The sequence below is a fragment of the Poecilia reticulata genome, linkage group LG8, assembly GCF_000633615.1.
Source record: "Poecilia reticulata strain Guanapo linkage group LG8, Guppy_female_1.0+MT, whole genome shotgun sequence".
In the NCBI taxonomy this organism is placed as follows: Eukaryota; Metazoa; Chordata; class Actinopteri; order Cyprinodontiformes; family Poeciliidae; genus Poecilia; species Poecilia reticulata.
In genome coordinates, this window is record NC_024338.1 from 21,327,636 (window position 1) to 21,342,479 (window position 14,844).

A 14,844-nucleotide genomic window follows, 5' to 3' on the forward strand; every position below is an offset into this window, starting at 1 on the left:
AAACATACCCGGAAATATTTAACAAACTGTCTAAGCAATATAAACTTCAGCTCTTCAGATTTTTCTTAAATGGTCCAAATGAATTCATTAAATTTAATGTTAATAAAACATTTATATTGATAATCATTTTTGTCAAATAATTTTCACGTACGTAAAAGGAATAAACTTCAAAGATCAGCATTAGGGAACTTCAAAGTCTAGTTCTGTGCCAACTGAGTATGAATTATTTGAAGATTATTCACACTTTTTTTTATTTGTTTTTTTGACCAGGAGCGATAACTACTGAAGAGGTTAGTGGTAGGGGCAATGAAAAATGTTGGGTGAGTAGTTTAAGTTACATAAAGTAGGTTTTATGGAAATCCTCTTCACTGTGTGTAAAATTGACTTGGCTCCTAGTGCTTTCTTCTTTGGCTCAGTTTCTGTTGTTTAACGCTTTTCTAATTATTGCTCTGATCATAAAAGCGCAAAGTTTAAGCAAGTAGCAGTCTTCGTGGGGTCACTTGTTGACTCATGAAGATCAACATAAATCCGTCTTACTTTAATGTCTTGATCGTGTCGCCCTGTTTTTAAGAGCACCAATCAGATTTGAAAGGAAACGGGTCTTTGTGCCAAATCATATGGATACATTGAGAGGGAGGAAGTCACTTATTACTGAAGTTAAAACCATCTGTTGGCATGCATCCAACAAAAGGACAGATTAAAGACACCGTCTCCAAGTTTCCCCCAGAAAACTTGCTAACCCCTCAAAATTTATTTGTGTTTTTGAGCTAAAAAATGTTTAAAGTTGACAGGAAATTTTAAAATATCACTTGATAATTATGCGTTATTGGAAGATTGACATCGAAACAACAACTAAAAAGTCTTAAAAAATGCAAACATTTTAAAGAAACAAATAAATAAGCAATGCTAAGCCTGGTGGGAGTACAAGTAAAACCTGGTTACCCGCCAGGCTTATAATACACAGAGGGTTGAAAGCATCATGTTGTTAGATAATTTTGCTTTTGGTTGGACTGGTGTTTTTTACACTGTGCAAGGTATCATGAAGAAAAAACATTACGTGAAAATACTAAAGCAACACCCGAGTTGCGGCACAAATCACCAGATTTTGTGCCGTATGTAAATATCTGGTTTCCAATCATGTTCTGACAAGAAAGTTTAATATTTCAATATGCTAAAAAAATGAAGTTTTTAGTATATTGAAAAGCAAAAACAACTCTGTGTGTTGCTGTTATAATTTTAACAATAAATAAATAGCTATTGACATTTTACCTCAGATCCAGCCTAACCAATAAAAGACAAAAAATGTGAAAATTTTAATTCAGAATTTAAAAAGATGATGTTCACAAGTTCTGTTATTTTAAACATCTTTCAATGCACACAGGAAGCAAAGTGATCTATGAGGAAGCTAATGATGACAGATAAAGTGTGTGTCCATGTTGGACTGGTGTATTTCACAGTGTAGATGGTATTAGTGTATATAGCTGTAGATTGCTGTATAAACATGGCCGTGATGTTTACAGCCATGTTTATGATGTGTTTATTGAGCTGCAGCTGACCAAAAAAAAAAAAAAGTCACTAGAGCTGCAAGCAGATGTACATTTTCAAGGTTAACATTTGTTTTGATTGTATGTTATAAAACTTAAAGTCGAAGCATTTACAATTGCTTGCCTGGAGATGGAATTTCCAGGGAGTCTAATAAGACTCAAAGCTGGATGTCCTTCTCGGTTATGTGAGCCGTTTTGCTCATTATAAAGTGAAAACATTAACAAGAAATCAAGGAAAATGTCTTCCTTTAGGACTTCTGCTTTTGAAAAACATCGTAGAGCAGATAATGAACATTTTGTCAGCGTATACAGAGGCGGATGATTTGTTCTTCCAGACATCAGCCTCTCACCACAGGAATATGATCACTTATAATCAAGTCAAGTCATATGACTCAGCAGAGAGAGTCAGCGGTAAATACGGGCCGCTAGGTGAAGTACTGGCTGTCCAGATCCTAACAGCAGCAAACTGGAGCATAAAGATGATAAACAGACAGACGGGGCCGAGATGTTCTGTAAAACATCTCTCCACCACACAAATCCACTCACTTCTGTTCCTGGTGCAAAGCTCAATGTCGGAGCAATCGAGGCAAAGCCTGCAAGGTTCTGCTGATGGACAGTAACCCCTTCTGTCGAACAAATCATTACAGGAAACAAAGTGTCTCTCTCATAGGGGGACAATGACACTCTTCACATCAACACACCCAAATCCAAACTGGCAAAATGCTACGAGAACCAAAACGCAATGACGGCACTTTAACTCTTCAGGACCTAAGTTTCAAATGTCCGCCTGGATATTTTGCTTATTTTTATTGTACACAGTTTTTCAAATGTCCTGTGAAAAAATATATTTGACCATTTATCCATAACAAGTGGAACTTTCAACATCTAGGAAGTTATTTTTGCCATTTACGTCTATTAAACGAATCCCCCTCAGATTGATTTCACTCCCTGCTACGGCCGAGGTGAAATTACCGTAATAAGCCAATATTGGCTGGAAAGCCCAACATCTCCCCTTTTAGAAACCTTTGGAAATTTTCAGATAGCGCAAAGTGTGGCGGAACTATGGTACTGCAAATTTGGCTGGACCGTCGGTGCTACGTTCAGTCTGGAAGGATTCGTGTGTTGAGTTATGCAACTTGAGCATCAGGATATCACACCTACATTGTTAGAAAAGCAAAAATGTCTTAGGAATATTTCTGAAATATGCCTTGTAAATATCTCAGAGCCTCATCATTAGATTGTCTAATGAGGTGCTTTAACAGTGTAGATCTGGGGTAAAATTTTATGCAGGGTTGATTCCTTAAGAACAATTTCAACCACGCTAAAGTTGAAACACAAACACGAGGAAAATATCCGGTGTCACGGCAACTTTTTTTCCCAGACACGCATGCCTCCAGGTGAGGGTTTCTTAGAAACTCGGTGGAAATTTCCCCGTAAATGTCAGCGGTGGAAGCGTGCTAAAGCTGACGAACGTCTGTGAGAGGCTCCTGTCTGTCATCATCTTTTTACGCCTTTAACTCAGCATTGTGTGATTCACTCCAGGCAGCCGTAGATAAGAGAGGAAAATATTAGTCCAAGAAAATGTCATACTGCTCGGGGAACTCAGCAGCTTCAGGGCTTAAGGGCATTAAAGGACTGTCTGGCTTCCTCGTACGCCTCTCATCCAAAAACATGTAATGAGAGAGACTTTTGTTCTCCTCTGTTTATTCACCAAATAGATTTCAAGAGTTGCAGGAAAACTAAAGAAAAGAAAGTGAGAAATCTGGCAACAAAGCGAGAGCAAATCATTTCTCGTCAATTCGTATAAGAAAATAAAAAAGAAGAAAATATTTTTGTCTTTTTGAAAGATATTTATGAAGCGCGGTTTCCTTTCAGAGGCAGAAGATCGAAAGCATTTAGTGGGGGAGCAGCATCAATATTACTTGATGCACAAAAATATAATAACGGCAGCTGTGCGAGGGATCAATGTGAATAAAACCAGGCCAATGTAACGTAATGACTAATTGTGAAGGGGACGAGAAAGAGCACGTGTTTTTCACTATTTTTTCTTTTAATGAATAAAAGTCTTAAAAGTTTGCGGCATGTATTTGCATTTAACCTCAAAATCGAATCCAGGACTTTTACTGCGCCACTCCATCACAGAAAAATACTTTGCTTTAATCTATCCCAGCATAGCTCTGACTGTATGTCGAAGGTCGTCGTCGTACTGGAAGGTAAAAACCTGCACCTCCGTGTGAAATCCTTTGCAACCTCCAACAGGTTGTTTTCCTTGACCTCCCTGCTTTTATCCATGCAATCTTCCCATTATTAACTGGACAAAGAACATCGCCTCAGCATGCTGCCGTCGCCATGGGGATATGTTTTCATCATGATGTCCAGTGTTATTTTTCTGCTAAACATCGAAGTGTTTACAATAACATGTCAGATATTAACAAAGACGTCCAACAAAGAACGAAGGAAACTGGTTCAGTTAGGTTTTAGTTAGAGGAGTCAGTGGGGTTAAATATGAATGCAAGCCACACTTTTCAGATATTTATGTAAAAGTAAACGTTGAAGACTGTATTTTCCCTCCATTTGACAGTATTGCACTATTTTGTGTTCATCTATTACATAAAATTGTAATAAGACACATTAATGTTTCGGTTTGTAACGTAGCAGTATTAACAAATAATAAAACAGTATTAATGCAGGGCACAGGATGCGCCACAGCAAACAATTCTTTACTTATTTGTCCGCTCAGCAGCTGGTTTTGTGGTGTCTCCTCTGAAAAAGGTCATCTGGAAATCTCTTCGCATCACCAAAGGTCATCCTGATCTTTCTCATATAAATGGAGTAAAAAAATAAGCCCAGATTTCCTAACAGGAGCGAGACCACAGCTGAAATAAGCTGTGACGTGCAGCCATTTTCAAATTGGCTCCTAGGAAAACTCCTCATATGAATTCAGAAAGTCTTCCACCTGAGCCACCTTGGAAAGAATTTCACACTTTGATCTGATAGTGTCTGCACAATAAAATAAAATAAAATAAAAAAAACCTCTGTGTGTGTGAGAAAGCCTCTCCCCCCCGTTTACCCTTTTCTGCTCTCTCCAGAGGCTGTGGAGTTTCTCATCCAGCCGCCGGGCGGCGGAGGCCCACTGCGCCGACAGCCTGCGTATGCGTCTCCTCATGAAGCTCAGGGACTCCTTTCCGGTTCCCACCTGCTCCAGCAGACGTCCGATGTCGGACTGGAAAACAGCCTGGACGAAGGAGCAGGAAGAACAATATGAACGCAGAGACGCTCCTGTAAAAAGTTAGTGTGTAAAATTTAAAGACGTCCATCTGTGTAAAGCTGGAGCCTTGAGACTATACGCCCAAAGCAGAACAGAACGGACGCGGAAAGACAGAAGAGACAGGATGAGTCTGTTCTCTTTGAGAGAGATATTTTCTTTTATTGGAGGCGGTTAAAACTCCAGCAGTGCAGACAGCATGTCAAATTGTGTTATGTGCTTGTACCCTGGGGCAAGGCTTTTCCAGCTGGAAGCCCTGAGGAAATCCCAGGTTTTACCTCATAAATAGCCTGTCCACATTTCCCCCCTTTGTGTCAGTCCTGCATCACAGCACAACATCTCCATGTGAAGGGAAAACATTTCCTCTAATAGGTGCCGAAAGCGCGTTCTCCATTAGAAAATGTAAATTCTTGCGAAGGCATTGTACGCTGCCATCACAGATGTTTTTCCATCGTTCCCAAGAGTGCCTTGTGTACGGCTCAGTAAGACGTGGAACACCTTAAGGAAAGCCTTTGGGATTCATCCCTGAGGATGCAGGCCAGCAATTAGAGCAGAAAGAGGAGCTTCAAGGGGAATTAACATCAGTTCCCAACGTGGCAGCTGTACGTAACGGTGAGGGGGGAAAACAAGGAGGAGGATATGGAGGTGAGAGCTGGGGAGGCCCTCGCGGAGTGACAGTGTCGGGTCAGAGCATCATGTTGTTGATGCAGAAAATACGGTGATTAAATGAGACAGAAAATCAGCTGATGGTGAAAACTGGAGGTGACAGCCAGGTATCTGTGAGGAAAAACAGCTGCCTTCCTGCACTGTCTAATCGGATTAAACAAATCATCCTGTGGCATATTGTGAATCTTTTCAAGTTTTCAAAAATGCTCTTAGCATTCGGTGAATATAAAGTAACATGCGTTACCTCGGTAGAGACATGTGCCTGTAGTTTCCTATCCACCAACAGATTGTTTTTTTTCTTATAATTCAATTCCTTTTCCACGGATCTCCTTCTAATTTGCTCGGAAACAAACTGTTAATGTTCTTTAGTTCAGCTGTGGAGCCAGATTTCATGTAAAGAGGTAGCAACTGTTAATTTGTTCTTTCCAGGGACTGAACAAATGTGTTTGCATTAGCAGGCGAATGCTTCCAATTTAAATGATGCCCGTTGGTCTGCTTGTTTCTCCCGTTCAGCCAGCTGTCTTATTGCGGAAATAAAACTAATGATCTAGAAGTTTATTCTTTTTTTGCTGTACCTGTCTTTTGGGAAGAGGCTTCAGAGTAGGTGTCGCAGTTTGGTTCCTCCAGGGCAGCGGGGGGCAGAACCACTCCACCTCGCTTAAGTAGATGAGGAAGGAGCAGTCGGAGCCGTCGACGCCGTAAAACGCATAACAGGGGTCCGAGGTCCAACGAGAACGCATCCACTGGAAAGGGACGATAATTATTCGTCTCAAGGATGTAAAAAATGAAAGTATTTAATAGCAGACTAGATATGTGCTAAATATGCATTATAGTAAATGTAAAAAATCATTGAAAAAGTCAATTTGTTCCTGTGATTCAGTTCAAAAAGTGACATATTCCAGGCATTTATTTCTGTTAATTAGCAAAATCAATAAAACAGATGTGTTATGTTATGGCCTAAACACTTAAAGTCCACTGACTTCATAGTAGAGGTAAAGCAGTTCATCACTAAAGAAGTTAGTTGTTCATATGCTGATATATTCAAAGCACTTTAACAGAAAGTTGAGTGAAAGAAAAATTGAGTAAGACAGAGGTGCACAAAAAACTGTGAAATAGCCCCTTAAAACTAGTCCGAAGACTAAAGAAAATTTTGCTTTTCATTTGGAAATCCAATTCTTGTAGTTTGGAGGAAGTGTGGACAGGCACAGAAAAGTTTTCCTCAGTCAGTGGTGATGTAGGTAGTCGCATTATCCACTGGTGTCGACTTAATGTGCTTCATCAAGTCCAAAAAAAGTACAACATGGCCACCGCTGCACTTAATTGCCCAGGAAAAACTTAGCCAGAGCTAAACTTCATAGAGAATCTATGCGTGATTGTCAAGAAAAAGCTGCGAGACATCAGAGACAACAACGCAGATGATCAAAAGTTCGCTGCTAAAGCATCGTAGGCCAACTCAACAACTCAGCAGCGCCAGAGGCTGATGGTCTCCATCCCACACTGCACTGATGCAGTAATTTATGTAAAATAGGTGCCAAGCAAAAATTGATTGTATACACTCTCCAGTACATAGAGGCAACTTTCAGTAGCCCACGTTTCTGTGTGCAATTTTTTATTTTTACAGGTCTAATGTAAAATATTCTAAGATAAATTATTTGGGTTTTTTATTATCTGGAGGTCATCATCATTTAAATTAGCAGACAGATTTCTGAACTATCTTTATATGCCATGTTTCCCTTGTTGGAGTTGAACTACTTAAATAATGAAACTTTTCAATAAAACTCTTGATTTACTGCGATGCACCTGTATAGTAATTGTTCACTTTTATAATAATTCAACATCTTATCCTATGCTCTTTGGGAAAGTTGCCACATTCTTTTAGACAGGTATGTATAAAAGAAATATTTATTAAGGTATCCTATAGCTGAGCATGTTTGCTCCTGACATAGTGTTCCTCTTCTGCAGTGTTTCTATTTCATCATCTGAAATACGTGCAGTGCAGAATTACACAGCAGTCTCTTCAAAATGGGGAAGACAAGACGACAGCCCTTTGAGTAAGGCAGAAAATTACTACAATAAAGTAGCTGCTAACCTAAACCTGGACGCATTTAAAGACAGAGCAACAAATAAAATCTAAAAGAAAAAAAAAGTATAACTCTCACAAATAACCTGAAAAAAACTATGTTTTTCAGTGTGACTGTGACTACAATAAAATATGTAATGTATGTCTTTTTATGCATCTTTATCAGCTGCTAATAAACACTGAGGACATTGAATGATAAGTTAACAATGTGTCTGTCCATGAAGCTTTTTTTCCCTTCCTTCTCTTGCTGTCAAACAGACTTGTCAGACATATCAGTTTTGCAGTTTCGTTACGCATTCGGCCATTTTTAAGAATTTATGTTGCAGCAAGGTGAGTCGGTGAGGGACGAGTGCTTGTGTGAAATGCTGCAGATGAGTAAAATCTGAAGGCTTACATCCATCTTGCTGGTGCAGTCTGGGTAATGGGGATCCTTGGGAGTTTCACAGGATCCAAAGATTCCATCTTTACCTGTAAAGATAAGCATGCAGACTTAAGGATTTTCCATGCTTCACTGCTTTAATGATCTTTAAAAATGAGAATTTAGGGAAACCCAACTTTTATGCATATTTCATTCATTTTTAATAGGGTTAACTTCATGGGCATTTCAAAACTTTTCATTTCTGATGTGGGGTTGAGATAAATGTCCTCCAAAGCCAAAGATAGTTTGTGATTCTGGTCAAATACCTCCATCTTTATCTCATCCGACCATAAAGCAAACTCCTACCCAGAAGGCATTTGTCCATGCGTCTTTCCAATTTCATCACAACTGAGGACAAGGAGCTTGAAATTGCTTCAGGTTCTTTCTTATATTGTCACAGTGTGTGCCGATTTCACTCGATGTATAGTTTTTACATCAAATCATCAAATTACCACGAAATTAATTAAAATTATTGCAATTCAATAAAATTGCATAGTTTCAAATCCCTACTGTATTTACTTCAGGGCATTTTTTCACTTAAGTCTAATAAAATAAAAGTCTGTTGTGATTCAATTTACTGTCATTTCAATGCAGATGAGTGTTATCTCCACAGCTTCATTCAGTGTTATTGTATTGAAGCCCTTTTCCTGAGCATAGTGAGAACTTCTTTTAATCATAAAACCTCAAGTATGAAAACTCAAAGAAGATCGGTAATCACTGTTGATTGTCACTGACAGAGACAGCAGCTATAATGTCAGCCAGAAAAAAAAGCAGAATTTTACCTAAATAAACTATATATGTACATTTTGTATGAATTTGCAGCATGAAATCTAAAGAGTTGAATCAGGGTCACCCAAGTCTATAAGATAAAGTCTTTGCTATGCTAGCATGTCATGAATATCGTCAACCTTAACTTAGTTGTTGGTGAAGTCTATCAGAATCTTTTCCACTGCAACTGATTTATCTGAAAGTGACATTTTCAAATGTTCGTGCAAAATCCAAGATTTAGACGACGCTTCTTCGCCCCAGGTTTTATGATGAGTGGCATTTCAGGTCATGCCGAGACAGGACGGTGACCACGAAACGGAAATGTTGCTTTGACAACTGTGTTGATGAGAAAATGCAACGATAAAAAGTCTTCTTTAGTAGCATTTTCTGCTGTCACTTTCCTGGCAGCAAGCAGGGCTCATTCTAGGAGTTTCTGCACGACTCAAAATAACGCTAATTAACCAAGATGGATTTTTGTCCCTCTTGTTTAGCGTTTTACGATGACAGCAAATACAGGGCAATAAAAGTTTCCAGATTTTATGTTTTAGCATCACAGTAAAATGAATTTCCACTTTGATTTTTTTTCTCCCTCATCAATACAGAGAATATTATCTTACAACACAATAGCAAATCTTTACTCAGACCTGTTTAATGTTATATTTTATCTTCTGATGTGTAGATGTTTTTAGATTCTACGTACACTTTTGTCATTTTTCTTCATTTCTTTTTCTGGCTAGACTTAGACTGTTCTTTATGCATTCATATTCCCTACCAAGCCAACAAACCTGCAGGGCATTGCAGCAGTAAAACACAGTTTAAGTATGCTATTACAACATCAGAATGCTAGGAACCTGTTTTTGAGGCAATACTCACTCACTGGTTTGGGATTGTTGCTCCTAAGTTTAAACTTTTTATTTTTGTCATCACAACATTTTTCTTTAAGTGGCCTAAGAGTATTTTAGTCAACTCCCTGCTGGCTACTTGAGCTTTTAGTTCAAATTAATTCCTGTGTGGTTGATCTTCTTTAAAGGATATCTCTTTTATTCATGCTAGTTAATGCTGTGTCTTCACATAATGCACATTTAAAGTTCACACTTAAAAAAAAAATCTAAATAAAATACTATGCAGTTTCTGTACATAAAGTGATAAGATATAAAAAGTGAATTGAAGATATAAAAAGTGAATTGAAGATATAAAAAGTGAATTGAAGAATGAACTTTAGTGGCGCAAGACCAGCCTTTGTGAAAGATTGGTGAGAGTACAAGCTGGTGTGCAGCTTCTTCAGCTTCATTTAAACAATAAAGCTGCAGAAACAAAGATTGATTGAGATGGGATAAATCGCGTTCAGCTTTTAGACTCCGAATCTGAACAGTGATATAGCAGAATATAGGTCAAGGGTCCCTACGGAGCTTTGTATGGAAGTCTGTATTAAGATTCACAACACACATAAGTTGACTGACATTATATAGAGTTATATTGGTTTTCAGTGGCTTGCAAAAGCATTGGAATCTAATGAAACTTTTAATTTTTCAAATTGTATTCACAAAAGTCAATGTAAGGGACAGACCAACATTTAGTGTGTATTTGTGAGAAGGAAAACACTTTGAACTGAATTGTTGCTTATTTGTGCCGTGTTCCGAAAAAAAAGTTTCTACAAATACAAATGTTAAAAGTGGGGCCTGCATTTGTATTCAGCCTCCAGAGCCGATCATTCATTGGACCACTTTCCTCTGCAACTACAGCTGCAGGTTTTTGGTGTGGGGTGTCGGAATCCCTGACGATCCCCCAGAGCGCCACTAAATCTATTACCATCAAATGGAAAGAATATCGTACCACAACAAATCTGCCAACAGAGCCCCGCCCACCAAAACTTTCACATCGGGTGAGGAGGGCATTAATCAGAGAGACAGCACAGAGAAGAAAAGGTAACCCTGAAGGTGCTTTTGGTCAAATAAGGCCAAAATCGAACTCTTCAGCCAATAAGAAAACTACTCTGTCTGGCACAAAATCAACACCCCTCATCACTCAAAAAAGACCAGCAGGGACTGGGACACTGGTTTGAATTGAGGGGAGAATGGATGGTGCCAAATTCATGGGTATTTCTGAGAAAAACCTATTTAAGTCCATCAGTCATCTGAGACTGGGAGGATCACTTTCTAACAGGACAATGACCCAGAACTTGCAACTAAAGCAACACCCAAGTGGTTTCAGGGAAAACATGTAAACACATTGGACTGGCCTAGTCAAAGCTCAGCCCTAAATCCAAATTAGAACCTGTGGTTAAACTTGCAGATTGCTGTTCACCAGCAGAAACACAAGATCACTCCACACTTTTCAAAATAGAATACAATTTTATACAAACGTAAAAATAAATCCACTAAAAAAGACATACCGTATTTTCCACACTATAAGGTGCACCTAAAAACCTTCAATTTCCTCAAAAGCCGACAGTGCGCCTTATAATCTGGTGCGCCTTAAATATATACCAATACTGAGCCACAACACGTCTAGCAACTACGGTAAGCAGCCGCTGACTTCATTTTCGCCCTTAGAAGAAGAAGCATGCGGTGCATGCTGGGATAGTTGTCAGAACGCTGGTTTGTTAATAAAGTTTGACTGACCTATCTGCCTACTGACCGTCTAGAATCCAGGTCGTCTGCAGGTCATTTGGCACCACGTTCTTCAGGAACATGATGTGCGCAAACTGGGCCCAGTTCGCGCACGGCCCAGTGGCGGAAGGCTCTCCTCGCCGACCAGAGTCGGACTGTTTTGTTGACATTCTTTATGTCAACAAAGTGGCTTTAGATATTCATCCGGGGTGCTTCGACCTGGGTTGCCAAGGGACCAGCCCCTATACACTTAAAACCTGGGGAGTCGGGGGAAGAGAGATAGAGACTGCAGCGGCAGCGTGTCGGTTGGTCTGTGTTACCCAGAAAGCAGTTGGGCAAAATATCGCAACACCAACACCGTGAGTGAAACAATGACTGGGGCAGACTACTATATAAAGTACTCGGGGACCACTTCTTTATTATTACACATCCACATTTGTAGAGTATGGAACAAATCGCATCCCGGTTCAATACGGGACGGGTGGAAACCCTAACTGTAACATCTATTCTATGCGCCTTATATATGAAAAAAGTTTTAAAATAGGCCATTCATTGAAGGTGCGCCTTATAATCCGGTGTTCCTTATAGTGCAGAAAATACGGTACTTTTGTGAGAATTTTGCATTAATATTGAAAGATTCAGAGTATTACATACTCTTTTAAAACTCTTATTTCCAAGAATCCTTTACCTTTAGGAGGTAAAAAAGAACTGAAAAAAAAGAAGGAGAAACTTGCCAGTTTATTATTAATCACTGCAAGAATTGAAGGTAAATTCAGGTGACAACTTCCTGTTTTTGGTATCAATAATGCATCATCARCCATGAGGGAAAGCAAAGATAATTTGGAGAATGAGTCCAGATAACAAGCTCCATTCCAGATTGACCAAGGATGTCCAAATCCACATTATTTTCTGTACATAGTTCACATTAGAGTGACTCACCGAAAAAAAAAAACTTCTCTTCTTTCCTGCCTCCTTATTCCTCTCTTCACATCCTCTTTCCCTACTTTTGTCGATGACTAAACCTATTCTTCCCTCCTCTCTCTGCGTTAACCTCTCGCCTCCTATCCTCGATTTTTTTCTTTTCATGAAGCGCAGCGCGAGTACATTTAATTAAGGAGCGGTCGCGGCTCCTCCGCCGGCTTCTTACGAAGCCTTAAAACAGCACAATCACAGACAAATACTTGCCAGTCGGTCCATCTGATTAGCACGATAACGACAGATTTCTCGTCGCCAAAAGCGCCACCTCGCTTCTTTGTCAAAAAAAAAAAAAAACGCAGCCAGGTTCACCGCCTGTTTTGTTTTAATGGCATCAGACACACAGAGAGAGAAATGATCTGACACATTTTAATGACTGTGTGTTAAATTGTGTTCAGTCAAGTGCAGGGTGAGGATACAAAGTGGAGAAGGGGGGGGGGATTTAATCATGAATTCAATCACGCCGCCTGATTTCTATTTTATGCACTATAAAGTAGCTGGGAATGAGGGCTATTAATGAAACCGACATAACCCGGACCTGATTAACAAGACGGCTGTTCGTCTTTGGGATCTGAAAGTGCTGCAGAAGGCAGCTTACTGTGCGATATGGCAGCAACACTGCTGCCTGAACAGAGGATGTTCAGTAAATAATGACCATCATAGATGGTATAATCAACCAGCATGTATTGAAGCGCTCAGGTTGAGATCGCTTAGCCTTAAAGCGCAGGCCCAGATTCAGAGCGGATGTGCCGCCGACTGACAGGCGTGTTTATCAGACGGGTTGTGGCTGCGTTTGATATTCTCTCTGCGTCCTCTAGTATGTGCACCCATGCGTGTTTTTAAAGCTGTACCTCGGCTGTTGGCCACGCTGCGCTGCAGGATCTGCTCCACCCGCAGCGCCATGTCGGACATGTTCTGGGCTATGGCCTGGATCCGCTCCACCAGCCCCATCGGCTGAATCCTGATCGACGAGGTCACACATGGACACACAAAAGCACACGAGGAATTACAAATCACACACACCGTCTTTACTGTCCGCTCTGGAAGTAAAAGCCTACGGGGTCCATCCGTGTCCGGGTGTTTCGGCTCTGAAGGGGCAAAAACAGACGAGGAAATGCCTACCATGAAGAACTTGGCGCTTGAAATGTGGATGATTTGTTAATTTAGATAGTCGGGTAAATCGGAATTTTTAATTAGGTTTGTTGGAGGGAATGTGTCTGAAGACAATATGTAGCAGGCGAATATTAATTAATTTGACTCGACCACTGTAGCCTGGAATCTGCTGGCATAGTAATCAGGAAGTGATTAATTAAGCTGAGAGCACAAACAGAATAGGTTTGGGTTTGAAATGTGACTCATGCTGCCGCCTTATACTCCAACCTCAGATCACAATCTGTAACATCTTTAAAGGAAGAAAAAAACTAAGTGTTGGACCTGACTTTTTGTTTTTTATCAATAATGAACGCCAAATTGGTATTTATTTTCTTTTTTTTTTAGCTATTTAAAAATAGAAATATGAGCATTTTATTCAGGCTGTAAAGTCAGTGAGTAGGAGCAAGATATATTTTTAGCAGATAACAGGAACCCAGGGTTTAGGGAAACAATGTAAATCTTTTTTATGCTTTTATGCCAACAGCCTTTTTTTATGTAAACATGTTGCATTTTGGAAATGTTGGGAAACCACTGGAAGTCTTGAAGTCAAGATACAGATCTAGATTATCTTAGAAAACTCTCTCCTTTGGAGCAACATTAAAATTCAGGGAGGACGGAGCGAGTATGAGGCAGCAGCCTTTATAAAAGCTAAGCTGGGAGGAGCAGGAATTCAGCTGGTCATCTATGTGCAAACTCAGACTAATGGAATAATTTACCAACAAATCGTGTGTGGAAATAAAGGGTTTCATTTTATTCTGTTGCTGCTGAATCGTAAAAATTAACTCGACACATTGAGTATTTTCCCCCCCACTTACTCTTAAGAGCCTAAGCCAAGCAAAAATATGTAAATAAATGAAAAGACTTGAAATAAACATGTTTATTTTCCACTCTGTAGGTTGTTTGCTGTAGAAATGAAAAAAAAAAAAGTTTCTTACAGTCAAAAATACTCAACAGAAAACCGACTAATCAAGTTTTACTCACTCATTTTGTATTCTCACATTTAGGAAAAAATATAATATCTCAAGAGGGGGAAAAAAAATCAAATATATTATTAAAAAAAAATTGATTCTTTTTTTAATAAACTTGAAAATGACTTTTAAAGTCAAGAGAAAAAATAAACTTGGTCAGATTTTAAAAATGGGTCTTTAAAAAAAAGTGTTTTTTCAGGACTTCCACACCCTTAGTGTAACGTAACGCAACTGAATGTAAAACAAAAAATCATTTTTAATTTCAAACCTCAACTCATCAACACAGGACGTTAATGATGACCACTTCCTGTGCTGAAACAGGCTAATATTCACTGGTAATGAAAACTGTACTTTTGGGGCATTGTTAACATTTTACATGAAAATTATTTATGAAAAAAA

The 14,844-nt window shown here is 39.2% G+C and overlaps 1 protein-coding gene across 2 annotated transcripts in view; it reads right to left on the minus strand.

Annotated features, from left to right (window-relative positions):
* The window catches only part of mgat5b (alpha-1,6-mannosylglycoprotein 6-beta-N-acetylglucosaminyltransferase B), a 78,264-nt gene that overhangs the window by 41,796 nt on the left and 21,624 nt on the right, over positions 1–14,844 (minus strand). Inside the window, exons 4-7 of one of the 2 annotated variants that reach the window (XM_008416650.2) lie at positions 13,177–13,286; positions 7,950–8,023; positions 6,051–6,218; positions 4,615–4,779 (exon numbers count right to left, since the gene is read on the minus strand). In XM_008416650.2, coding sequence (XP_008414872.1) covers positions 4,615–4,779; positions 6,051–6,218; positions 7,950–8,023; positions 13,177–13,286 — 517 coding nt within the window. The remainder of the gene's footprint in view (positions 1–4,614; positions 4,780–6,050; positions 6,219–7,949; positions 8,024–13,176; positions 13,287–14,844) is intronic. The other variant, XM_008416652.2, reaches the window with a different exon arrangement.